Source organism: Hyaena hyaena, unplaced genomic scaffold (genome assembly GCF_003009895.1).
Source record: "Hyaena hyaena isolate Hyena2069 unplaced genomic scaffold, ASM300989v1 scaffold_1438, whole genome shotgun sequence".
Classification (NCBI taxonomy): Eukaryota; Metazoa; Chordata; class Mammalia; order Carnivora; family Hyaenidae; genus Hyaena; species Hyaena hyaena.
Window position 1 is genome coordinate 234,371 of NW_024082061.1, and position 24,789 is coordinate 259,159.

At 43.9% G+C, this 24,789-nt stretch overlaps 1 protein-coding gene across 1 annotated transcript in view; it reads left to right on the forward strand.

The window, feature by feature from the left end:
- LOC120225535 (zinc finger protein ZFAT-like) overlaps nt 1-24,406 on the forward strand; it is a 34,109-nt gene extending 9,703 nt beyond the window's left edge. The window contains exons 4-11 of the mRNA XM_039223723.1: nt 267-456; nt 2,451-3,274; nt 13,989-14,221; nt 14,390-14,504; nt 17,937-18,021; nt 19,268-19,359; nt 19,642-19,768; nt 21,649-24,406. Of these exons, the coding sequence (XP_039079654.1) occupies nt 267-456; nt 2,451-3,274; nt 13,989-14,221; nt 14,390-14,504; nt 17,937-18,021; nt 19,268-19,359; nt 19,642-19,768; nt 21,649-22,718 (2,736 nt within the window). The 3' untranslated portion in view covers nt 22,719-24,406. The remainder of the gene's footprint in view (nt 1-266; nt 457-2,450; nt 3,275-13,988; nt 14,222-14,389; nt 14,505-17,936; nt 18,022-19,267; nt 19,360-19,641; nt 19,769-21,648) is intronic.
- Nucleotides 24,407-24,789: the final 383 nt, after the last annotated feature.

The window sequence follows — 24,789 nt, forward strand, 5'->3', positions numbered from 1 at the left end:
GAAGAATGTTATGTTAACACCTACAAATATGATTGTAAAGTGGATTTTTGCTCAAAACCACTTTGTTATATATGTTATATACTATATTCTTGCAATAAAGTAAGCTAGAGAAAGAAAAACCTTAGGAAAATCATAAGAGAAAACACATTTACTGTATTTTATGTCTCAAAAAAGAGATGTGTGTTTAAGTGGACCCGGTTAGTTCAGACCCATTATAGTTCTGACGTGAGCTGTGCGCAAACCCCGTCATTCTTTGTTGTGTCTAGGTCTCGCCACCTCCGAATGAACAGAAACAGATGTGGGAGAAGAGGTCCTCTTCAGGAACAGCAAAGTTCCCAAGCAGCCCGCAGCCCCAGTCTGTGGAGACCAGTCACAGATGCGAAGCATGGGAGCCCTTATACATCCAGGAGACTGGGGAAGAGCAGGATTTCACTCCAGAGCTGAGAAAGAGTCAAGGTCAGGATGGTCTGTCATGCCACCTGCTTGGTGCCCCAGTTCTTTGTAGTGGAAGAAACAATAATTCGTGGTTGTGAGGCAGTGCTCTAGACTGACTTCCTGGTCTGACTGTGGGGGCAGGATGAGTGCCTGAATGCCTTTCCTCCCTAGGTGCATCTCAGCCAGATTCCTAGCGTGGGAACATGACATACTCTTCTCTTGAAAGGATTGGTTGAAGTGAGTTTAAAAAAGGGACTGTTCGGGGTGCCTGGGTGGCTCAGTCTGTCCCACTCTTGATTTCAGCTCAGGTCATAATCTCTTGATTCGTGGGATCAGGCCCCACGTTGGACTCTGCATTGGCAGCAAGGAGCCTGCTTGGGATTCTCCCTCTCTGCCTCTCCCCTAATAGCACCTTCTCTTTCTCTCTGTCTCTCTCAAAATAAACATTTTAAAAATTAAAAAAAGGGACTCTTCACAGAGGTGTGACAGGTTGAATAAAACAGTAAGAGATGATTTTCAGCTTCTGCCTATTTAAAATTTTTTACCTAGACACACCTGGCTTACTCGGTTAAGCAGCCAACTCTTGATTTCAGCTCAGGTCATGGTCTCAACACTTCATTGAGATCGAGCCCTGCATTAGGCTCTGTGCTAACGGCATGAAGCCTGCTTGGGATTGTCTCCCCCTCTTTCTGCCTGTCTCTCAAAATAAGTAAATAAACTTAAAAACATATTTTTAGCTTACTTACTAAATTACTTATTTCCCACACATAGTACATGGCAACTTAAGGAAAAGTCTGTACAGGTAGCCAAGTGATTATTCATCACAGAGAGTGAAAGGGACTTTTTATCAATTGCTACTGTGGTCCCCAGCAGACAGGAAGTAGGGGGTGAGCATGGAAGCAGTCAGGTAGAAGGAAATAGATGGTTGAGTGAAGAGAGAAAGAGCCAGGGGCCAGGGAAGGGGCAGAGAGGAAAGTACCTTGTTGATTGAGGCTTCTGTACTCACAGAAGGCTGACAGTTCTCGGAGGGAGGCTATGGTTCAGTGTGGACTTCTTTTTAATTCCCTTTTCCATGTATATGGATGGGTTAGGTGGATTTGTGTCATTGCCTAGTGCAGTGCTCTGAAGAAGATATATTGCTTCCATCTGATTTTGGCAGTATTAACTTTAGAACTAAAAGATTTATAAGACATAGCTACTGTAGGTTATGTGATGAGAATCAAACTCTCATGGGAGGTTAGCACTTTCATTTAAATGAATAATGATCTGGGACTAGAATGATCATACAGGGACCGAATGTCCTCTTTTGTTGCTTTTATATTCCACTTCTTTGAGAATGTGAGTTTGCCACTAGCCTAGTCTCCCTTATTATCCTTTTTATTTTCCTTAATCAACTTTAACCATTCAGCAATATTTCTTAACATGTTTCTTTCTGGGGCGCCTGGGTGGCTTAGTCGGTTAAGCGTCCGACTTTCGCTTAGGTCATGATCTCGCGGTTCGTGGGTTCGGGCCCCGCGTCGGGCTCTGTGCTGACTGCCAGCTCAGAGCCTGGAGCCTGTTTCAGTCTGTGACTCCCTCTCTCTCTGACCCTCCCCTGCTCACGCTGTCTCTCTCTCTCTCTCCTAGAAATAAATAAAACATTTAAAAAAAAAAAACAAAAAAAAACCCCATGTTTCTTTCTGCCTGGGCATCACCATCTCCTTTGCTGCTATCCCAGTATGCCTGGTTTTGCCTTACTGCCCTCTTTATGTGAAGATCTTCTCCTGGCAGAGAAAGCTGTGTATTCGTCATATCCTAATAGCTGCTGGTTGGGGGGCTTGTGTGAAAGCCTGGTACTGTAAACTGGATCTGATGGTGACTTGTGTATCAATGTGATATTGTGACCTCTCACAGAGCGATACTTGGTTACCCTTTAGAGCCCATTCACATTGTCTGACGTTTCAATTTCTCCTTTAACGGTTGCTTCTCAGAACACAGCACAACTAACATACTCTTGTTCTACTTACTGTTTTCAGATCATAAATCGAACACCCAGAATGAGGAATCAACAGACAAGCAGAAAAGTTCTGAAGAGTCTCAAGAATTCAAAAGGGATATTATTCCCGTGATTATTGCCAGTAAATGTGAGTCCAGGTTAGAAAGGCAGTGGGTAAACCTTGAAAAGGAAAGAGGAACAAAAACTCCCCTCCTAGACAAAGGTTCTAAGAAAGGCAGAGAATTGATTCCCACTAAACCTGCCCCAGGAGAGAGGCGTTACATTTGTGCCGAATGTGGAAAGGCCTTTAGTAATAGCTCAAATCTTACTAAACATCGGAGAACACACACTGGGGAGAAACCATATGTGTGCACCAAATGTGGGAAAGCTTTCAGTCACAGTTCAAACCTCACCCTTCATTACAGAACACACTTGGTGGACCGGCCCTATGACTGTAAGTGTGGGAAAGCCTTTGGTCAGAGCTCAGACCTCCTTAAACATCAGCGAATGCACACTGAAGAGGCACCATATCAGTGTAAAGATTGTGGGAAAGCTTTTAGTGGTAAAGGCAGCCTCATTCGACACTACCGGATACAAACTGGGGAGAAACCTTATCAGTGTAATGAGTGCGGGAAGAGCTTTAGTCAGCACGCGGGTCTTAGTTCACATCAGAGGCTCCACACTGGAGAGAAGCCATATAAATGTAAGGAGTGTGGGAAAGCTTTCAACCACAGCTCAAATTTTAATAAACATCATAGAATCCATACGGGGGAGAAACCCTATTGGTGTAATCATTGTGGAAAAACCTTCTGTAGTAAGTCCAATCTTTCCAAACATCAGAGGGTCCACACTGGAGAGGGAGAAGTGCTTTAACTTGTGAGTCTGCTCTCTGGGTAGTTTTTGTTTTTTTCAAGCTTTAGCACGTGGATGCTAGGGAGAAGCCCAGTAATTGCGATATAAACTCTAGTGGTAGATTTTGTTTCACTCAGTGTCAAGGGTGTCTGAGGAATACGTGCCCAAGTGGTGGTGCAGTGGGAAGGAGGTCCTGGAGGGCGTCAGAGTACTCACTCCCCATTGGCCAGCTCACTGGGACGGGGTCCCCTCACCACACTTTGGGTCCCCTGAACCAGGCCGACATTGCCTTTTGTATAGTTAAACTGAGTATATCCAGTATAATTAAGGAAGAAACACTGAAACTGTTTAACTGTTTTAACATATATTCAAGAAGTATGATTTGTAAAGAATTGTGCCACCCTGAACACAATTCAATCTGATTCAGAATAAACGTATTAACATCTTGTAATGCCTCAGGACTTTTCAAGTAAATGGTATGTTGATTATTGGACACTATTCTACAGAGAGGAAATGTAGAATTCCTGCCTGGTTGTGGCTTTTGGAAAATTTGGATTTGAGGTCATGAGAACTTTTAGTGCTTATGAAGGTGTGTGTATTGGGAAATTGGGGTAGAGCATCTAGAGTACCTGCATCTTGGGCTATGTTGCACTTAATTTTTTTCTGCACACCAGATAACATTTTTTCCATCATTGGAAACATTCATCAGCCTTGTGTGGATTTTGGTTGTGTATATATATTCTGCCTTGCCAAAGTCTGAAAATCTGACTCAAAACTTCCTTCTAAACTCCACAAGTCAATAATATACAACAGGATTCCTTTAAGTCCATCCTGTCTGTCCCCTGACTGTCATCAGGTGAGATCTTTGCACCTTCTCCACAGACGAAGAAGGTACTCGTTACAGAAAAGGGGAAGGGAGATGCGTCTGTGAGGCTGGAAGATTCTGGAGAATTTGGTGTTTGAGGTACTCAGACACACCTACCCAGATGTCCCATGCATCAGGATCTGAATCTTTCCCAATCAGGGCCCAGAATTGTGGCATAAATGACTTGGCAAGGCTTTACATTTAGCTATCTTTGCAGTAAACCTCGTGCCTGGATTTCAGGCCAGTCTGCTCTTGCTGCAGAAGATGGGGATCGCTCATCCCTCCCATGAGTGACTTTGGCTTCCACAACATGCCCGGAAGTGATAGTTTGCCAAACTAAGCCTTTAGTTTTCTTTCTTCAAAGCTTCACAGAGAAACTCTGCAGTCCTAATAATTGCCGCTTTCCCAGTAATGTTCAAGTTCTAGGACTATTCCAGAAGCTAATGTTTCCCCTTCTACCTGTACCTCATCTCTTACTGTAACTGGTAAGAATCTTGGTAATTGCCATGTATAGTATGCCAGGGGTTATCACCACTGCACTCATCCCCAGGCTCCTCTTACTAACCCTGTAAGTGACCTGTTCCAGAATCCCATCCTGAGGGCTCAGTTTCTAGGGCCACTTCCAGTACTGACTCTTAACAGTTTGGATTTCCCTAAAACAGTCTGATAACAAGGGCTTGAGGGCCTAGAGTTTATTTAGTGAGGTGACTCAAGGAAGCCAGGTGTGAGGGAGCAAGAAGAGAAGGGAGAGAAAAGCCAATAATGGGTGCACTGTTGTGCTAGTGGCTTCTGTAAGGAAGTAGTGCTCAAATCTGCTGGGTACCTTCACAGAACAACATAACAAATGGGAGAAACTGGTATATGTGGGCACTGCTTCAGTCTCAGTGCCCACCTGTGGTTAAGTGGAGTGCCAGCTTGGCTCCAGGAGAGTGATTGAGGAGTCCTGGTAGGCCAGAAAAAACACTGCCCCCAGGGGACTTTGAGGCTCTCAGGGTCTGAAGATGCTTGTGAGCATGCCCTCCCCCTCACCCCGCCATCACACAGATAAACTTACAGGACTTAACGTTTGGATTCTCAATAAACAATATTTGGGGCATACTTCTACTAAAAAGTTTATTCACTGTGTATCTGAATTCACATTTCCCTGAGCATCCTACATATTATCTGGCAACCCTACCCCTGGCATTTGTGGGCAGCAGTCCTTCCGCCCCTTTGTCTCCCCAAACACTGTGATCTGATGAGTTGAGGGGACTTAGTTACACCAATAGAATGTATATTTGCTGATGAGGTGAGAGCGTTGTGCATCCTAGGAAACACATGACTTATCCATTCTTCTAGAATAACCTCTAAGGGCTAGCCTGGAAATCAAGACAGCATCTCTTACCTTGCAGTCCACCTCCAGAATTCTCTTGGTAGAGATTGTCCACTACTAGGAGAGAGAAGCGTCTGATCTATTTTGAGATGGGAAATAACACAGTGGTGTCCACATTTCTATGTAAATGGCTTAATTTCACCCCATGTAGTCTATCTACAGTGACTTAAAATACAGTTCAAGTATATAATACAAAGGGACACCTGTGTGGCTCAGGTGGTTAAACTTTGGCTCAGGTCATGATCTCACTGTCTGAGTTCAAGTCCCATGTCAGGCTCTGCTGACAGCTTAGTGCCTGAGCTTTAGATTCTGTGTCTTCCTCTCTCTGCCCTTCCCCTGTTCACACTGTCTCTCTCAATATTTAAAAAATTAGTAAAGTATATGATACAAAAACATTCTAGATGAATAAGCCATTTTTGACTATTAGTGCATTTCTGATATCAGCCAATATATCTTAAGGTTTTGATCATTTTTTTTCAAATTTTTAATGTTTATTTTCTTTTTGAGAGAGAGAGAGAGGCAGAGAGAGAGAGGGAGACACAGAATCCCAATCAGACTCCAGGCTCTGAGCTGTCAGCACAGAGCCTGATATGGGACTCGAAACCACAGACCGTGAGATCATGACCTGAGCTGAAGTCAATCACTTAAACAACTGAGCCACCCAGATGTCCCTTTTTTTCAATTTTTTAAGTTGTAAAATACACAATAAAATTTACCATGTTATAATACCTTAAATATAAAACTTATTAAAGGTATATATAAACTTTATACGCAGCTAATAGAAAATGTTTCTCATTTTAATTTTTAAATGTGTGATGGTGAATATGTGCTTATCTTTATTGGCCAATTGCATTTCTTTTTGTCAAATGCCTCTTTTATTCTTTTTGTTTCTATTGAGTTGTTCATCTTTGTCGCCTTGATTTATGAAAGCTCTTTATATATTAAAAACCTTAGGATCTTTTCTGTCATATGTGTTAGAATATTTCTCAAAATGTTTTTGAAAGAGAGCAAGTCCAAGCAGGGAAGGGGCAGAGAGAAAGGGAGAGAGAGAATCACAGTCGTGCTCCACACCTAGCACAGAGCCTAACACAGGACTTGATCCCGTGACCATGAGTCAGAAGCTCAATCGACTGAACTACCCCTGTGCCCCTCAAATTTTTTATATGTACTTTTTAAAGTATTTTCCCGATACTTTATTTTTAATGGCATTTATTTAAATAATATCTTTCCCTCATGAAAACTATTAAAAATTTCAGTGAAGAAATAAAAGGCACCTCATTCCTGTCAGATGGCTAAAATAAGAAACACAAGAAAGAACAAATGTTGGCAAAGATTTGGAGAAAAGGAGTCAATCATGCAGTTGTGGGGATGCCAACTGGTGCAGCCACTGTGGAAAACCATATAGAGTATGGAGGTCTCTCAAAAAAATACAAATAGAACTACCTTACAATCTCATAATTCCACTACTGGGTGTTTACCCAAAGAATACAGAAACACTAATTTGAAAAGATATGCACTCCTATGTTTATGCATTATTTACAGTAGCCAAATTACGGAGGCAACCCAAGTGTCCATTGATAAATGAACAGATAAAGAAGATATGGTATGTATTATATATAATGGATACACACACACACACACACACACACACACACACACACACACACGGAATTCCATGCATAGTGGAATATTAGCCATAAAATGAAATCTTGCCATTTGCAATGATATGGATGGACCTACAGCATATAATACTAAGTGAAATAAACCAGCCAGAGAAAGACAAATAGCATATGATTTCACTCATGTGATGTAAGAAACAAAGAAAAAAGACAAAAAACCCCAGACTCTTTGGAGAACAAACTTACCAGAGGGGAGGTGGGTGTGGGATGGGTGAAATAGGTGAAATAGGTGAAAGGAACTAAGTAATTTATCTTGATGAGAACTGAGTGAATGTATAGAATTGTTGAATCACACGGTGCACCTGAAACTAATATAACAATGTTAACTATACTGAAATTATTTTTTTTTATATTTATTTTTGAGAAAGAATGCAGGTGAGTGAGGGAGAGGCAAAGAGAGAATCCCAAGCAGTCTCCACCCCTGGGATTAATCTTTTAAAAAAGGAGGGCAGCAATAAAGACAGTGATGGAAAAACGACTAAAAGATTTTAAACTTTATTCAGTAATTGTATAATTTGCGCAGATACTGTATTGTTATTTTGAGAACTATTTACTTGTCAGAAAAAATAAGCCATTAGATTTATTTAGTTTGACATGAAAGGGTTGCCTGGTTGGCTCAGTTGGTAGAGCATGCAACTCCTGGTGGTGAGTTCAAGTCCCATGTTGGGAGTAGAGTTTACTTTTTAAAATTTTCTTAAGGAAATGAAAATGGCTGGGGGTGCCTGGATGACTCAATCAGTTAAGGGTCCAACTCTTGATTTTGTCTCAGGTCATGATCTCATAGTGGGATTGAACCTACCAGGCTCTGCGCCTGCTTGAGCCTGTCTTTGCCCTCTCTGCCCCTCCCCTGCTCAAATGGGTGTGTGCACATGTGCCTGCACTCTCTCAAAATAAACATTTTTTTAAAATGAAGACGGTATTTCAACAGAAGGTAAAGGAGTATAGTTGTGGAATTAAGAATTTAAGTAAAACTGGATTGGCAGTATGAATGAATATTAACTTTTTTTTACAATAAGAAAAATTAATACCTATCTCTTAAAATTTCTGTTCATGAGCAACTACCCAGAAATCATGGGAACCCCAAGATGCATATTTTTCTTTCCCCCACTACACGGCATCAGTGTTCCTCGGAGAAATAGCTAAATTTACATACAGAAGAATGTGAGCCTGCCAATTTTGTTGTACTAAAAGACTCAGATTTAATGAGGTTATATTGAAATGACTCATGGACCGACCAACCTAAAATGAGTTCACACTGGCTAAAATAATGACAATTTGAGCAACAAAGAGAATATTGGCTGAGGTTGACTGTCATATATTTAGTTTAAAAAGCCAGAGTCTATGATGATAAACAAAAATAAAAAAGTTGCTATCAAGTATTCTAAAAGAATGGCCATGTGTAGCAACATGGATGGACCTTGAGGGTGTTATGCTGAGTGAAATAAGTCAGGCAGAGAAGGACAAATACCATATGTTTGCACGTATAGGAGGATTAGGAGGAATTTAACGGATGACCATGGGGGAGAAGAAGGGAGGAAATAGTGGGGGAGAGGGAGAGAGGCAAACCATGAAAGACTCTTGAATGCTGAGAACAAACAGAACTGACAGATGTGGGGGGGAGGGGGGAGATGGGCATGGAGGAGGGCACTTGGGATGAGCACTGGGTGTTATGTGGAAACCAACTTGACAATAAACTATTTGTAAAATAAATAAATAAATAAATAAATAAATAAATAAATAAATAAATAAAATTAGAAGGGAAAAAAAAAACACAATCGGGGCTCCTGCCTGGCTCAGTCAAGTAGAGCACGGGACCCTTGATCTCAGGGTCACGAGTTCAAGCCCTAAGGTTGGGCTGGGCGTTGAGCTTACTTAAAAAAAAAAAGTAACCAATGAATAAAATAGCTAGAGACATTGTTATAAATAGTGTTGGATGCCACCAAGAAAAAGAAATAAAAGTCTGCACTATAGAAGAAAAACTAGTACCCACTCAGAATGTTGAAGACCAAGTGAGAAGTAAAGGTGTTTATTACAAGGATGTGGCTTCCTCATATTGATGAAAAAACTGGAAACAACTTAGATGTCTATCAACGGGGGAACTGATAGATATATATTCACATGATGACTATTATATAGCAGTTAAGCTGAATCAATATATTCCTATGCATCAACATGGAAAGTGTTTTTTAAAAAAATGTTAAATTAGAAGAATGAAAAATAACATGTGTGGTGTTTTCTCACAAAACAGGCATATAGTTTGTGGATAAAGGTGTGTGTATATATATGTACAGATATACAAAAGGAACCGGAACTATACACATCAATGCGGTGACTTTGGGGAGAGGTTAAAGGGATGGGACTTCACCTGAATCTTCCCATATTGATTTTTATATTAATAATATTGGGGGGGAGGGGCGCCTGGGTGGCTTAGTCGGTTAAGCGTCCGACTTTCGCTTAGGTCATGAGCTCGCGGTTCGTGGGTTCGAGCCCCGCGTCGGGCTCTCTGCTGACTGCCAGCTCAGAGCCTGGAGCCTGTTTCAGAGTCTGTGACTCCCTCTCTCTCTGACCCTCCCCTGCTCACGCTGTCTCTCTCTCTCTCCTAGAAATGAATAAAATATTAAAAAAAAAATAATATTGGCGGGGGAGAGGGTGCCTGGGTGGCTCAGTCAGCTAAGTGTCCGACTTTGGCTCAGGTCATGGTCTCGCAGTTTGTGAGTTCAAGCCCCATGTTGGGCTCTGTGCTGACAGCTCAGAGCCGAGCCTGCTTTGGGTTCTGTGTCTCCCTCTCTCTGCCCCTCCTCCACTTACATCCTGTCTCTGTCTTTCTCTCAAAAAATGAATAAGCATTAAAATAAAAAAAAAATAAAAGAATGGCCATTGGAGGGGTACCTGGGGGTCTCAGTGGGTTAAGTGTCCAACTTTGGCTCAGGTCATGATCTCAAGGCTTATGAGCTCGAGCCCCATGTTGGGCTCTATGCTGACAGCCTGGAGCCTGCTTTGGATTCTTTGTGTCCCTCTCTCTCTGCCCCTGCCCAACTCACATTCTGTCTCTCTTTCTCTCAAATAAACATTTAAAAAATAATAATAAATAATAAAAGAATGGCCATTGGAATCTCAGAATGAGAAGTAATTCTATTGATTCTTGTTATTTAAACACATTGGTATTATGGACTATTTTACAGTATTGATGAGGACAGAAATTAATAATTTAAAATAAGTGGTGAGGAAGTATTTTGTGACTCAAAGGAAATAACATCAAAAAAGACTAAGTTTTTATCTTAAGTTAGACAAAGCCATGCAAAGTATGCAAATACAAATTTAAGTCTCCTTAAAAACTTTATGGTTTTACTAACATGAAAGAATGGAAGATCCCATAAATTAGAAGGGGGAAGAAGTGTACGTACTTATCCCCTACGGTGGGAGCTGCAGAATTCCATTAGCACAGAGAAGAATTTGAACACATGTATGACTTGAATTCAGGGAAGTGAGCTAAATGTCACTCTCCTTGATTTCAACAAGTACAGTTTCAGTGGAGATAGGGTTGCCAGATTAAATGCAACATGACCTGTTAAATTTGAGTTTCAGGTGAGCAACAAATAAATATTAATATAATAATAATGTCTCATACAATATCTGGGGCATAGTTTATACATATTTGAGGACATATTGGAGGAAAACAAAGAATCCCATAAATATTTACTTCCTTATTTGTTAGGTATTGGACAGTTATTACCGAACACCTGCTAAGTGTCAGGCAGTGTTCTAGGTTCTGGAGGATTACCATGTTAAATAAGATAGTCAAGTGTCCCTGCTCTCAGATCCCCTGGGGAGGGCTGTAGGAGAGGGAATACTGATGATGAGAAGTAGACAGATACACGAATAATTCCAGCCACTAATAGTGGAATATTTTTAAATTGATTAGAAAATTTTATTTTCAAGTGTTTTCTGAGTGCATATTTGAGAGACTTTATGGGGGACAGTTATTTTGTTATTGTTTATTGAAAACAAAGAGCAAGTGCACAAGCCCCAAGTATATACCCCATATATAGTGAGATAAAGTCTTTTGTATATATTCATCCCTCTGATTGCAGATGCAAAAGTTGACTGAAACAAAAAAAAATGTTAAATTGTATTCAAATTTCACAAAACTAAAGTATAGAAATTTAAAGTTTTTTAGTCTTTGGTATAGATCTAATCACCAATTTCTAGGAAATGTAAGAGCCTGGGGCACCTGGGTGTCTCAGTTGCTCACATAGATGAGATGAGTGGTAAAAGGAATATAGTTACAGCAGTGTCGATTTTACATGGCAAAATCACACTGTGATTTACAACAGAAATGGTTTTGTCCTCCTCTCCTTTTACTGGAGGGAAGTTATGGGAAATAGATTTAAGAATTCTCTATTCAAATGGTTTAAAAAGGCATAGGGCAGAAAGCCTCCTTAACAGGACCAAAGCATCTAAGTGTAGCTATTTGAGCAAAACAAACCACCAAGCAGAGAGCCTCCTTAACAGGAGGAAAGCACCTGAGGACAGCTTATGATATATAGGCCATAATGGAATCTTGAGTACTTGAGTATCTTGAGTAATCTCAGGATAGCATGCTCCATTTATCTTAGAGCTTAGAAAAGTCAGATAGCCAGATGCAGTACCTGCAGGAAATGGCCGTCTCTGCAGCGCTGAGAGGTTGTTATGTTTCGACCCTAATCTCTAACAATGCATGTCCCTGAGATCCTTATTCTCTCACACATGAGTTAAGGATTACTGTTTTATTGTTTCTTTCTGCATGTCCGTCATCTTTGTAATTTTTCAAGATCCTAATAAATATGGAGAAAGGACCCTTACTCAGGGCCCTCATCTCCACATAGACATTAGCCTCTCTTGTATTTAATTCTGTGTCTGCTCTCTTGCTGGACAAGAGAACTCCAGACTCATAGTCTGCAACAGGATATAATAGGAAACCACGTGAATCACAAAGGATTTGTTCACCTAATCCTTATTCACAGCAGTATTTCAAGTGAATCCTTTTGTTTGGTACCCCAAAAGGTTTGACTCCCCAGAGCAATACATCCCTGTAAGATTTGAGAGTAAGAAGCCTAGCTGTCTTCCACCAGGAGGGAAGATGACCATGAAGGAGGGCACCCTGGCCATAGGGATGTTTTCCAAGGGAGCAATTTTAAAGATGTACAGATAGAAAATATAAGACTCTGAAAATTGATTCTCTCAAAACTAGCTGTCTACATATTCTAAGGATATTTGTGTTCTCCATCCCCCATCAGTACCTGCCAGGTTGCTTATATCATTGTCTGAAGACTGCTATAGTCTGTCTGACACAAGACCCCAATGAGGCCACCATTGCATGCCCTCCCTTCTATTGACTTTTGATAAGGCTTACTTTTTTTTACTCCATTTTTCCCCCTCTTTGTTTTAGATAAAAGCTTTACAGAAGTTTATATACTTTCTTTCCCATCTTGGTGGACTGCTTTGAACATCCCTTAGGTGATTTCATGGCACTATAGAGATCATGGACTCAGAAGAATAATCTGAGTATGGCTTTTGAGAACTAGCTAAGAATTACCCAAGTGACTGGACTCTTGGGCAAATGCCCACTGTAAATTACAAATTAACTTCTGAGCCCCCGAGTAATAGAGCTGATTGCACTGAAGGTGCTGGGAGTCTAAGAGCTGTTCCCTTTGGATTGGCATTAGGAGACCTTTTACAGAACAATCCCATTTTGAAGAGACTCCCTCTATTTCCAAACTTCCCTGTTCTCCTTGCCACTGCCTCCTTCCTTATCTCTGAACTTCTTGTCCTTGAGGTTAGGAGTGGAAGAAAAAGGAATGGTGGAGTGATTTAAAAACAAACAAACAAACCCCAAGGTGTGTATGTGTGTGTGCGTGTGTGTGTGTGTGTGTGTGTGTTGTTTTGTTTTGGTGGTTGGTGGGGGATGGGTATTGAGTTTACTGAATGGCTTGGATATGCCAAGTATTTGCTCAAATTCTCACTGTGGTCTAGAAGGACTGGGGATGGGTCAGCACCCACCCTTCTCAGGCCACCCACAAGTTATATCAGTTACTTGTGCATTGTTCTGTCTGGCCTCCAGGCCTTTGCCCTGGCTGTTCCCTCTGTCTATTGCACCCCCCTTCCCCTCCAGGGCCTGCCACACTTCTGGAAAGTCTCCTTTTCCTAGCACTTATCATGTTTTCCTGGAACTGGTTATTTAAATTACGGCCCTTAGACTGCAAGTCAGTGGAGAGTAAGGTCTGTTGCAATCGTAGAGCTGACCATGGGCACCATAAATACTGGATGCAGTGGAAACTGGGATCAAACGGGAGGCAGGGCTATAAGGGGAGCCTGGAGGGCCCTCGTTACTCAGGATATCACAAGGTCTGTTTACGTAAGGATTTGGTTCTGACACTTACGGGGATCCTCCTGTGAGGGCATAAAAGTGAGTGAACCAGGAAGCCTTTCCCTCACTCCCTCAAGCATTTCACACATTCGGCACCTGCAGGGGTTTTTGCCTGTTTGTTTTCTTCGGATGACTTCCCTAACTTTTCTCTCCCACCATTTGTGCAGGTTTTGTCTTTACGATAACTCCCTTACGGGCTGCAATGTCTTCTTCAGATTTTAGGGGGCATTTTTGCATGAAACAAGCACAAAACTTGGTTTTTGAAGCATAAACTTGATTTATTTGGAAATTCCAAATAAAGGTGATTTTTTTTTTTTCTATTGATGAATCTTTCAAAAGTCTTCCTTTTTGCAGCGGGCTGGCTCGAGACCCGGACAAAGTGAACTTTCCTCGGCCCTCGGCAGCTCACGGGAGACTCCCGCCTCTCCCGCCGCCTCTGCAGCCCGCTCCGGATCAGCTGCACCCGAGAACGCGCTCTGAGGCCGAAGTACGCTGCTCTTAGCTCGGCCCAGCCAACGAGGGGCGCGGCGGCGGGCCGGAAAGCCGGTTTGAGCCAGAACGCCGAGCCCGGCGGCATAGGTCCCAAGACAGCGAACCACCGAGAGGAGAACACCTCCAATGTTCCTAGAGAGAACAAGTGGGCGTGGGGGCCACAGGGGATGGCGTGGGCGGTGAAAGGGGCCGACCCGGAAGTGAAACAGAGAGAACTTCCGTTCTTTGTTCTGTCCGGGTGTGTGGGTCTGTGACAGGGTCCAGCAGGGCCTGCATTTGTCCGGCCCCGCAAATCTCCCGTCCTTGCCCCCAGGGTGAGTCCGGCCGTCCCCGGGGCTCGCGGTGAGGCGGAGGCTGTGGTCGCCGGGGAAAGGGGTGGTGTCCGCACCGCTGCGGTCCGCGGGGCCCCCAGGCCCTCCCGGAGCAGGGTGCCGGGACGCGCCGCTCCCTCCCCCCCGCAGCCAGTCCAGGACTCCGCTTCCCCGGGGGCCTCCTTCTTCCAAACGGGGCCCTGCCAGGACTGGAGGAAAGGGGCTCCGGTTCTGGTTTTGTGACTTTGCCTAGTTCGAGCACTTAAAAGTTCCAGTATGGCTGTAAACGGGTCCCTCTCTTTAGAACAGCTGATGACAGCGCCCCTAACTTGGTAACTCTCCCAGACGCTTTTATTTGTTGTTGACGCGATAGTTGGCGCCAGTGGCAGGGGAAGACTATTTTTATTTATACGGATCTGAGGAGTTCAGCGAAGTATTCGCAGTTAGAACTAGGGTGTTCAATAAATTGAGTCTCTTAACGGGGAATGGAACAGCTATCTCTGGTGCCCATTTTTAGTTGTGTTAGATCCCTGATTTGATCCGCTTTTGAAGTGGGATTGAACGCAGACAGATGTTTATGCTCCAAATGGCATTTGTAGGACCCAGGAGAGGAGGACGATGAACCTGAAATCTATGGAATGATGAGAGGAGCTAAAGATATTTATCCCCAAGAAGAGAAGTTTGTGGAGAGTGGACATCAGTTTGATTTACAAGTGTTTGACCAACAGTTGTATGGAAAGAAGATTCTATTCTTGAAGCTCCGTATGTGTACTAGGCCTCTGTAAGGTGAAGGTCCGAGGGGGATAGATTTTCAGCTCCAGCTGAAGACCTTTGATGGCTGAGTTGTGCAGCCATGGAACAGACTCCCTGCTGAAGTTGAGAGTTTCTTTCGTATTAGCTGTCAGAATATCGGGAACTTGAGAAGGCATTTCATTGTTTCTTTTTTTTTAAGTAGGCTCCCAGCATGGGGTTTGAACTCACAACTGTGAGATCAAGAGTCACATGCTCTACTGACTGAGCGAGCCACTCAGCCATTTCTTAAACTGGGTGGGAGGTTGATCTGGAGAAATTTCAGTTGCCTTTCACCTCTCCAGGGGTGCAACCCAAATACCAGTTGTGGTCTTAATTATATTAATTAGTATATGTTCTCTTTGTCTCTCTCTGTCTTTCTCTCTCTTTTTTCTTATATCTGGGTAGAAATGAAGTTTATGAATATTAAAAAAATTTTTTTTTCCCCTTAATCACACAGAAGCATTGGCATCAACTAAAGTTAGAATTCCCAGGAACTTGAAGAGAGGCTTCCAAATTCCCGGTAATTGCCACTCTAGGAACTAACTCCAAAGAAGGAAGGAAAGATTCCAGCAGGTAAAGCTTTTCATGGCTCGTTCTCACTGCCAGGTTCTCTTTCTGGGTCCCCAGGAGCAGCTTCAGGGAGAGGCGTTGGCAGCAGAGCAAGGAAGGGCCCTGCCTGGACCTGAAGCTGTGGGGGCACAATGGAGATTTTTCTTCCCATGAGAAACACTATGTACTGATCCAGACACTGGGGACTTGTTCTCAACAATATGCCTTTGAGGCCCAGCTTTAGTTAGCCCAGCTGTGAGGAGGGAGGCTTGCTTTTTTTTCCTCTGGAGTCAGAGCCTCTGATTTTCCTTTTTAAAGAGAGTTTGGACTAAGAACTGATTTGTTGGAGTGGGTCTGCTTATAAACAGTCCTGGAAATTGTCAGGTTGGTTGGTAGGAACAAAAGATGGCTGGCTCTTAAACAGAGTTGACGGGACCCAGCAAGGAGGGCGCTGGTGGCAATAGGGTGTGTCACCTTGATTGCCATTGGTCCTGGCCTATGCCTCACTCAGGGCCTTTCTCTGTGTAAAGACATTGGTGGTGGCCATTCTGTACCTCCTTGGTGCCCAAAGACCAGAGTTCTGTGAACTTTGAGTCACTCTCTGGGCCCCTCCCCTTTTTATGCCTTCTGTGAATGCAGCAGTCTGTAATGAGGAAGCAGATCCCTCTTGCATTCGTGTGTTTTTACTCCTTTCAGTAGTGCCTTGCAGTGTTGTGTACTGAACAGTTACGAGCAAATAAATAAAAAAGGTAGACAAAATCCAGGTTTTTTTTTTTTCTTTGCTCTCGCCTAAGTGCCACAAGCTCTGGTGGTCACTGCACTTTTCCTGGGTGTGTTAGTTCTTGTCACAGCGTTCAAGAGAGCCGTAGAAACTTCCGCTTGAGATCAAAACCGTGGTCTAAATACTGATGTTCCATTTTATTCACATGAGCCACAAGGAACAGACCTCTTTTGCTGATCATAGCAAGTGGGGAGTGGGGACATCAGTAGGGAGTAACGTGTAAGCTTATGTTTTTTAACAAAGTGTTGGTCCCTGTTTCAGGGACTTAGATTCTTCTCCAAGGAGATGTATTAGGAGGAAAGGGATATAGAAAGAAGGCTGGCTGCTGCCTTCTTGGTGATGGGTGCCAGGCCTCCAGATCTGGTGAACATGTACACCTGCCACCTGTGAAGACACTGCACGAGGACCACAGAAGGGGCCCTCAGCCCTCGGTGGCATCCTGCCTTTGGCTGAGACTGGAAGCAGACAGCTGTTTTAGGGGAGGAAGGATTTATCTTAATTAATCTGAGTCCTGGTTCTGGGCATCAGGTATTTTTTCCCCAGGGTTTCTTTAAATGGGAGGCAGAAAACTCCTGGAAAGTTTCTCCAGTCTCTGCTCTTTGGGTGCTATTTCGTGGCTCCTTGTATAACAGTCAGAAGCCTAATGAAATAAATTTTTTCCTTCTACTAGTTTTAATGTCTTTGAGGGTTTAAAAAAAAAAATCTGTGAAGGGGGGTGCTTGGGTGGCTCAGTTGGTTAAGCATTCGACTTCTGCTCAGGTCACAATCTCATGGCTCGTGGGTTTGAGCCCCGCGTTGGGCTCCTTGCTGACAGCTCAGAGCCTGGAGCCTGCTTCGGATTCTGTGTCTTCCTCTCTCTTTGCCCCTCCCCTGCTCATGCTCTATCTCTCTCAATACTTTGAGAGATAGAGAATGAGAGATAGAATCTGTAAATATTTAGTGTTATCCACTATCCCAACAATCCTTAAAAACTGATACAATACATACACATTTTGTGAATCTATGTGTACATACTTTTTCATTTTCTTCTGTTTTTTATTTCAGTCGTTGCTTAGTATTTCATTTTGTTAGTGTCATTATTTGGCACCAGTGTTCCACGTCTTTTGTCATTATAAATATCACTGAGTACATTGTGGGAGCCACAGCTGCGATGTTGTCTAGGAACTGGGGCCTTTTCTGTGGTGCCCATGCAGGCTCATCACAGGGAGCAGGTGTATGTATTTACCAGGATTTGGAAGGCTGATCCTGGTTGCTATGTTTTTCTCTTGCTAGTCTTGGGCACTCCCTGAAATACTTGATCCAGGGAGGTTTTTTGGTTCGGTTGTTGTTGTTGTTGTTTTTTTAACCATTGCACCTTGAACTTTGCTTCTGCAGTGCTTCCTCATTCTCATTCAAAACCTTTTTCCTGCTGAGTCTACAGATAGTAGACCAGAGACCCAGAACTTCTGGCCCTACCCATGGAAACTCAGGCTGATTGCGTATCTCAGGAACCTCAGGCCCTGCTTGAGAGTGGTAAGTAACAGGGATTCATTTATTCTTTCATGCAGACATTCCATAGTCACTGTGAGTCCCTTATTCACCAGGTGCTGGGCTAAACACTGGAATCCAGATGTGACTGAGACACAGTCCTTCTCATTTGGTAGCTGATAGCCTCGGTCAGTAGCTTATAGTCTAGTGGGAAAGCTGACTGAAGATGATAATGAATCTACAGCTTGACAGGTTTTATAGCTGAGGCATTTTTGAAGAGCTATTGGTACCTCATGCGGGATTAAGAAAACTGCTGTAATCACAGACTTCCAGGTGCTTGGTAGCAGCCAAGTTTTTAGTCCTTTTTTGTGTACTTTAGGAGCTTGCACTTGGGGAAGGCTCTTGGGAATCACTCTAGGTCACAGGCAAAAAGAGGATAAAATGAATAGAAGCCACTAAAATATTTGCATTTTGTTTCCATTGACTGTGCAACTGACTTGGAGCCAGTTACAGTCCTAAAGGGCATGCTTATCAGGAAGAAGCATGTAAGGAATTCTCTGGGTGATTGTACACAATCCAGGGTCTCTAGAGGCAAATATGTTAATTTAAGGATTACAGAAGAGGCCCCAGGGTAGCTCGGTGGGTTAAGCATCTGACTCTTGATCTCAGCTCAGGTCTTGATTTCATTGTCATGAGTTCAAGCTCCATGTTGGGCTCAGCACTGAACGTGAAGCCTACTTACAGAAAAGAAAAAGAAAAAATTACAGAAGATATGTGATCAAGTGCGGAAGCAGGAAACACGTATAGTGTTGAGACTTGATCTGGGAATGAAGAGAAAGAATAATGGGCATTATGTGTTCAGTCAGGCTGCTGGTTTTCTCAGGTATAAGAGACCTTCATGCATGAGTTTGAGTTGAGATATGTGGAGAACGGTGGAAGGGACGTGAGCAGGAATGTCTGCATTTCTGTCCAAGCTTGGGAGAAAGGACAAGAAGGTGCTGATTACTAACGGGAGGACTGGCCAGCTTCCCTGAGAAGCAGTGACTGAACAGAAAGGAAGGGGCCTGGGACAGATGGAGAGCAGCATCAACAGGGCTTTGGGCATCCCTCCTCTGGAAGAGGGATGCACACTGAATGTGCCTGTGTCAGCCCCTTTTGCAGCCACTGAAGAAACAAACGTAGACATGTAAGGGAGTGGGGCCTAGTTTGTCCCGGGACCCCAGGAGTTTTCTGTGGTTTGGAGGCCAGAAAGCAGGTGGCTTCACTCATGGACCCTTCTGTTGTCTTTCAGCTCTTCCTTCCTCAAAAGTTCCTGCATTTGCTGACAAGGACAGCCTGGGGGATGAGATGTTGGCAGCTGCACTGCTAAAGGCCAAGTCCCAGGTGAGCTACGGTTTCCTTTATCCTTCTTCTTTTCCTTCCCATTTTGTGGAAACATTTGTGCAGCGACATCCATTCGGTGCCCTAAACCAGGATTCTCTCCATCAGGGACATGTTCTTTTCCTGCTGAATGACGGACTGCTGTCTTCCTGCACTGTAACCTCCTTCCCCCCACCTCTTAGATACGCATCATCCAGCCTCATCCCCAGTTACTTATTTATTTTTTTTGGTGCTGCCAATCCCATCCTTCACCCTGAAATTGCATGCAAGACCGTGTTGTTCCAGGAGCTGGTGACCTTTGAGGATGTAGCTGTGTACTTCATCCGGAAGGAGTGGAAGCGTTTGGAGCCCGCTCAGAGGGACCTCTACAGGGATGTGATGCTGGAGAATTATGGAAATGTGTTCTCGCTGGGTAAGGAGTTCCGCTTTCTCGGTAAAAATCCTGTGCCATTTCTTTGTTTCCTTGTTTGCTAATAACAGTCGAGTCACAAAATGATCAGCCAAGGATTGACTTAATCTTAGAAAGTTCTAACAACAATAATGATAGTAACTCCTGTTTGTACGATAACTTGCAGTTTATAAAGAGCTTTTGTATACATTCTCTATACCTCACAGTAACACAGTGATGGAGGCCGCTGGTATTCTCAAGTTACAGGCAAGGGAAGAGAAGTCAGAGGTCTTCAGTGTGGTCATGTAGCTGGTGAATAGCAGGACTTGAACCCTGGTCTTTCAGCTCCAAATCTGGTGCTTTTCTCCTTGTGATTCTTAACGTATATTTGAGAGCCTCTTCCAAACAATTAGCCTGTTGGGACCCTAAACGTGGAGGCCCTGCTCTGTGCCCAAGGGCACATTCTGGAACTCTGCTTCCCTTCTCTGTTGTACTACCTTTGGGGATCTGTTGCTTTGTTCAGGATGCTTTGTTTTGGGGAGCATCTGGCCTCTTTAACCTTTAGTGTGTGGACTGTTAATCCCTTGTCTGTCACTCACTGCTGGTGAGAACATTGTCTAGGCAGTGCCAGGGGTCTCCCATTTCCTTTTGGGCCCCTGCAAGCCCTGGGTCTTGAATTGAGCTCTGGGACTGCTTAACAGTGACCTCATCCCACGTCTTCCCCCATGGGTAGGATTTCCGTTTCTGGATTTTGACACAATCTTTGGGCTGCATTGAGAGGAAGAGTTGAGGGTCCTGGGTTTGAATGGAGCTAAGAACAGAGAAGTCCTGAGAGGTGCCTATTCAGATGAGAGAGAAACAGCTGTTTCTGTCACTAACGTCCATTGCCCTGTCTTTACTTTTTAAAACATTGACAGACTAAAAATGTTGACTGTCCGGATCCTTCTCACTCATCCTCTGTCCCTGAAGCTCCCTTTGAAAACCCCAAAGTAGTGAAAATAGAGAAGTCAAACAGGAAGATACTTACATAGGGGCACCTGGGTGGCTCAGTCGGTTAAGCATCCGACTTCGGCTCAGGTCATGATCTCGCGGTTCTTAGGTTCAAACCCCGTGTTGGGCTCTGTGCTGGCAGCTAGCTCAGAGCCTGGAGCCTGCTTCAGATCTGTCTCCCCCTCTTTCTCTGACCCTCCCCTGCTCATGCTGTCTCTCTCTCTCTCTCTCTTTTTCTCTCTCTTTCAAAAAAAAATTAAAAAAAAATTTTTAATTAAAAAAAAAAGAAGATGCTTACGTATCTTCACATCCTAGCACAGCCTCCTAGGCCTAGGGCCCAGAGATGGACTGAACTCTCATCTTTTGCCTGTTTCCATGGGTTTGGCATGTGTGGCTTCCAGATGTGCTTTCTTTTTACCTGGGACTGTAGTGGTTACTCTGGCCTCCCCCTTGTTGCCTCTTCCTGCTCTGCTGCTGTTTCCTGTCACCCTTCTTTGCTTGCTTGCTTGTTTTTGTTCTCCCCTATTTTCTGGAAGCCACCATCTCCCCACTTGTATTTGCAGACTCTGACCTTTTTGGGGTCTTTGTCACTTCATTGAACAGCATGTCTTTTTTCTTCTGTTTCTGGTTTCCTGCCTCTGCCTGGTCTGTCTTCCTCTCCTCCCATCTCCAGCCTTCTCTGTACTTCTAGCTCTTTTCACTCTGATTTTGCTTCCTGCCTTTCTCCTTCACTGTTTCCTCAAGGCAGTTCTCTTAGCATGCCTCAGCTGCCCCCAGCCTGGGCAGGTCTGCACGCGGGTAAGAGGCATGTGCCTTTAGCCCTGTGAACATTCTTCTCATAATTATCCTGCCCTCTGGTTTTGATTCTTTCTTCCACAAGGAACAAGTGATGTTTGTATTTTGTATTGTGCCAGATGGTGAGACCAGAACTGAGCATGATCAAGAAATTTCTGAAGATACAGGATCACATGGGGTGCTGTTGGGAAGATTCCAAAAGGATATTTCTCAGGGTCTTAAGTTTGAAGAAGCCTATGAACAAAAAGTCAGTCTAAAGAGGCAAATGGGGAACTCCTCTGGAGAAAGATTGAATAGGAAGATAGAAGATTTTGGTCAAGTGACAGTTGAGGAAAAGCTAAGCCCTGCGGGAGAGAGAAGTGAGAAATTTAATGATTTTGGGAACAGCTTCACTGTGAGTCCTAACCTCATTTCTCATCAGAGACTTCCTGTGGGAGACAGACCCCATAAGTGTGATGAATGTAGCAAGAGCTTTAATCGAACTTCAGACCTTATTCAACATCAGAGAATCCACACGGGAGAGAAACCCTATGAATGTAGTGAGTGTGGGAAGGCCTTCAGCCAGAGCTCACACCTTATTCAGCACCAGAGAATCCACACCGGAGAGAAACCTTACGAATGTAACGATTGTGGGAAGACCTTCAGTTGTAGCTCTGCTCTCATCCTGCATCGGAGGATCCACACTGGGGAGAAGCCCTATGAATGTAACGAATGTGGGAAAACCTTTAGCTGGAGCTCTACCCTCACTCACCATCAGAGAATCCACACTGGAGAGAAACCGTATGCTTGTAATGAATGCGGGAAGGCTTTCAGTAGGAGCTCCACCCTTATCCATCACCAGAGAATCCACACTGGAGAGAAACCCTATGAATGTAACGAGTGTGGGAAGGCCTTCAGCCAGAGCTCACACCTCTATCAGCACCAGAGAATCCACACTGGAGAGAAACCCTATGAATGTATGGAATGTGGAGGAAAGTTTACCTATAGTTCGGGCCTTATTCAGCATCAAAGAATCCACACAGGGGAGAATCCCTATGAATGTAGTGAGTGTGGGAAAGCCTTTAGGTATAGCTCAGCCCTTGTTCGCCATCAGAGAATTCACACTGGAGAGAAGCCTTTGAATGTGATGGGAATGAGCAAAAGTTCTCTCAGAGTTACTGCTGAATTAAATATCCAAGAGTCTACATGAAAGAGAGCCACACACCTATTTTCCTCACTTCCTCTGAGTCTAAAGAGCTCCTGCCTTACTATATGAGTATGAACAACTTAGGATGTGTCCCTTCCGACTCAGCCCTTTCACTTTAGAGAATGGGGCAAATTGGGCAAATCATCCTGGCACAGTGATGAGCTACCTAGTCTGTTTCCCCAAGATTGACATCAGGAGGTGAGTGGCAGGTTATGTGCCACAAATAAGAGGGAGGCTCTGGGACCCATCACCTTCCATTCTGGAAGGGAGTTTGCACTAGACCATTTCTCTCACACCAGAGAAGCCTTTCTTTCTAAGGTGGGGAATGGAAGCACAGTAGGAATAAAATTCCAAGGATTCCTGTAGTTGGAGTCAGTATATAGTCAGCACAGAAGACAGTGGGAAGAATGTTCTGAGTCCTATTTGATAAGAAAGGGAAATGGAGGCTGTATTTCAAAGCCACTGTTCCTAATTCAGCTTTAAGTTTTGATATGGAATGTGCTATTTTGTTGTTGTTGTCCCATGACTTCATTAATTATGGAAAAACTTGGTGCTGAGGGTAGTGTTATTTTACTGGTGGTGGGGGAAACCCGAGGAGGTTTTCTGTGATAACTATTTTGCAGGGCTCTTGGAGCAGCAAGCCCAGGATTCCAAGAGCAGCAAGGCAGTTTTGTTGAACTTGTACTTCCCTACTGTGATATATCTGATTGGGAAATCCCTCCGATAATCAGTAAGTCTAACAGGGAGAGGATCAGAAGCATTTAGCATTCACCTGTTTCCCCTCCTCCTCTCTCCCTGTTCCTCTCCCCACTCCTGTGTTGAGCAGTGATTTAATCCAAACCCTCAGTTACTAGGAATGCTTTTATGGAACTCACTCAGCCAGCTTGCCCTGCCCTCTGTCCCCTATGACCTAGGACGTCTGGCCCCAGCAGCCGGACCTTTCCTGACCCCACCTCTGACTTCGGCAGCCAAGTATGAATGCAAAGAAAAGGCAAAGCCCAGAGAAGGGAGTCTCTGGCCTGACCGGGCCACATTACTGGGTTAGGATGGAGCTCCTGAGTTTCCCCAGCTGAAGGGATGATCTTTGGTTCTATCTTCCCAATCCTGCTCATCCTGTAGCATAAATGAAGTGCACTATTAAACAGAATAGTTTTTTAGGAGAGATTGAGTGTGTTTTTGTGCAAGGAGCACAAATTTATTTCAGTTAAAATAGGAAACTGACTATAACTGGAATCTTTAAAAATGAATCTTTAAAATTTTTTACAGACAGCTATTTTTCTTTCAGTCACAAACACATGACCTCTTTCTCTCAAGACTCCAGGTACTGCCACAGACACCAGGTACTGCCACAGACTCCCATTTACACAGCTGCTCCCACCTCATACCCACATGTCGGATTTTGTGTGCTGCGTGCTCTTGACTTAAGACCAGGAACCAAAACTAGAAAGGTGTTACTGGGTGTGGGCCCCCTGACAAGTGTGTCCTTGGATGTTGGGTGGCAATGGGCATATGTAGATTTCTTGTTTGGGCGCTTGGTGGGAGGGTGTTCCAGTCACGAGAAGGAAGACTGAGATGAAAGTCTTATGGAGAAGATGAGGAAATGTCTGGAACTGGCCTCTAAAAAACTTGGGAGCATATATTGTGATTGACCACCTAATGTTTTTACTGTCTTAAAGCTATAATGAAACTCATTCTTTTGGCTCGTCTTTGACGTTCACCACGTCCTTCCAGATTGATTTTGTTCCTCACAGTGTAGGCCATGAACTATCCATACCAGAATCACCAGGTTGCTGGGGCGCCTGAGTGGCTTAGTCGGTTGAGCGTCCGACTTTCGCTTAGGTCATGAGCTCGCGGTTCGTGGGTTCGAGCCCCGCGTCGGGCTCTCTGCTGACTGCCAGCTCGGAGCCTGGAGCCTGTTTCAGAGTCTGTGCCTCCCTCTCTCTCTCTGACCCTCCCCTGCTCACGCTCTCTCTCTCTCTCTCTCTCCTAGAAATAAATAAAACATTTAAAAAAAACTAAAAAAAAAAAAAAAAGAATCACCAGGCTGCTTATTAGTAATGCAGGTTCCCAAGCC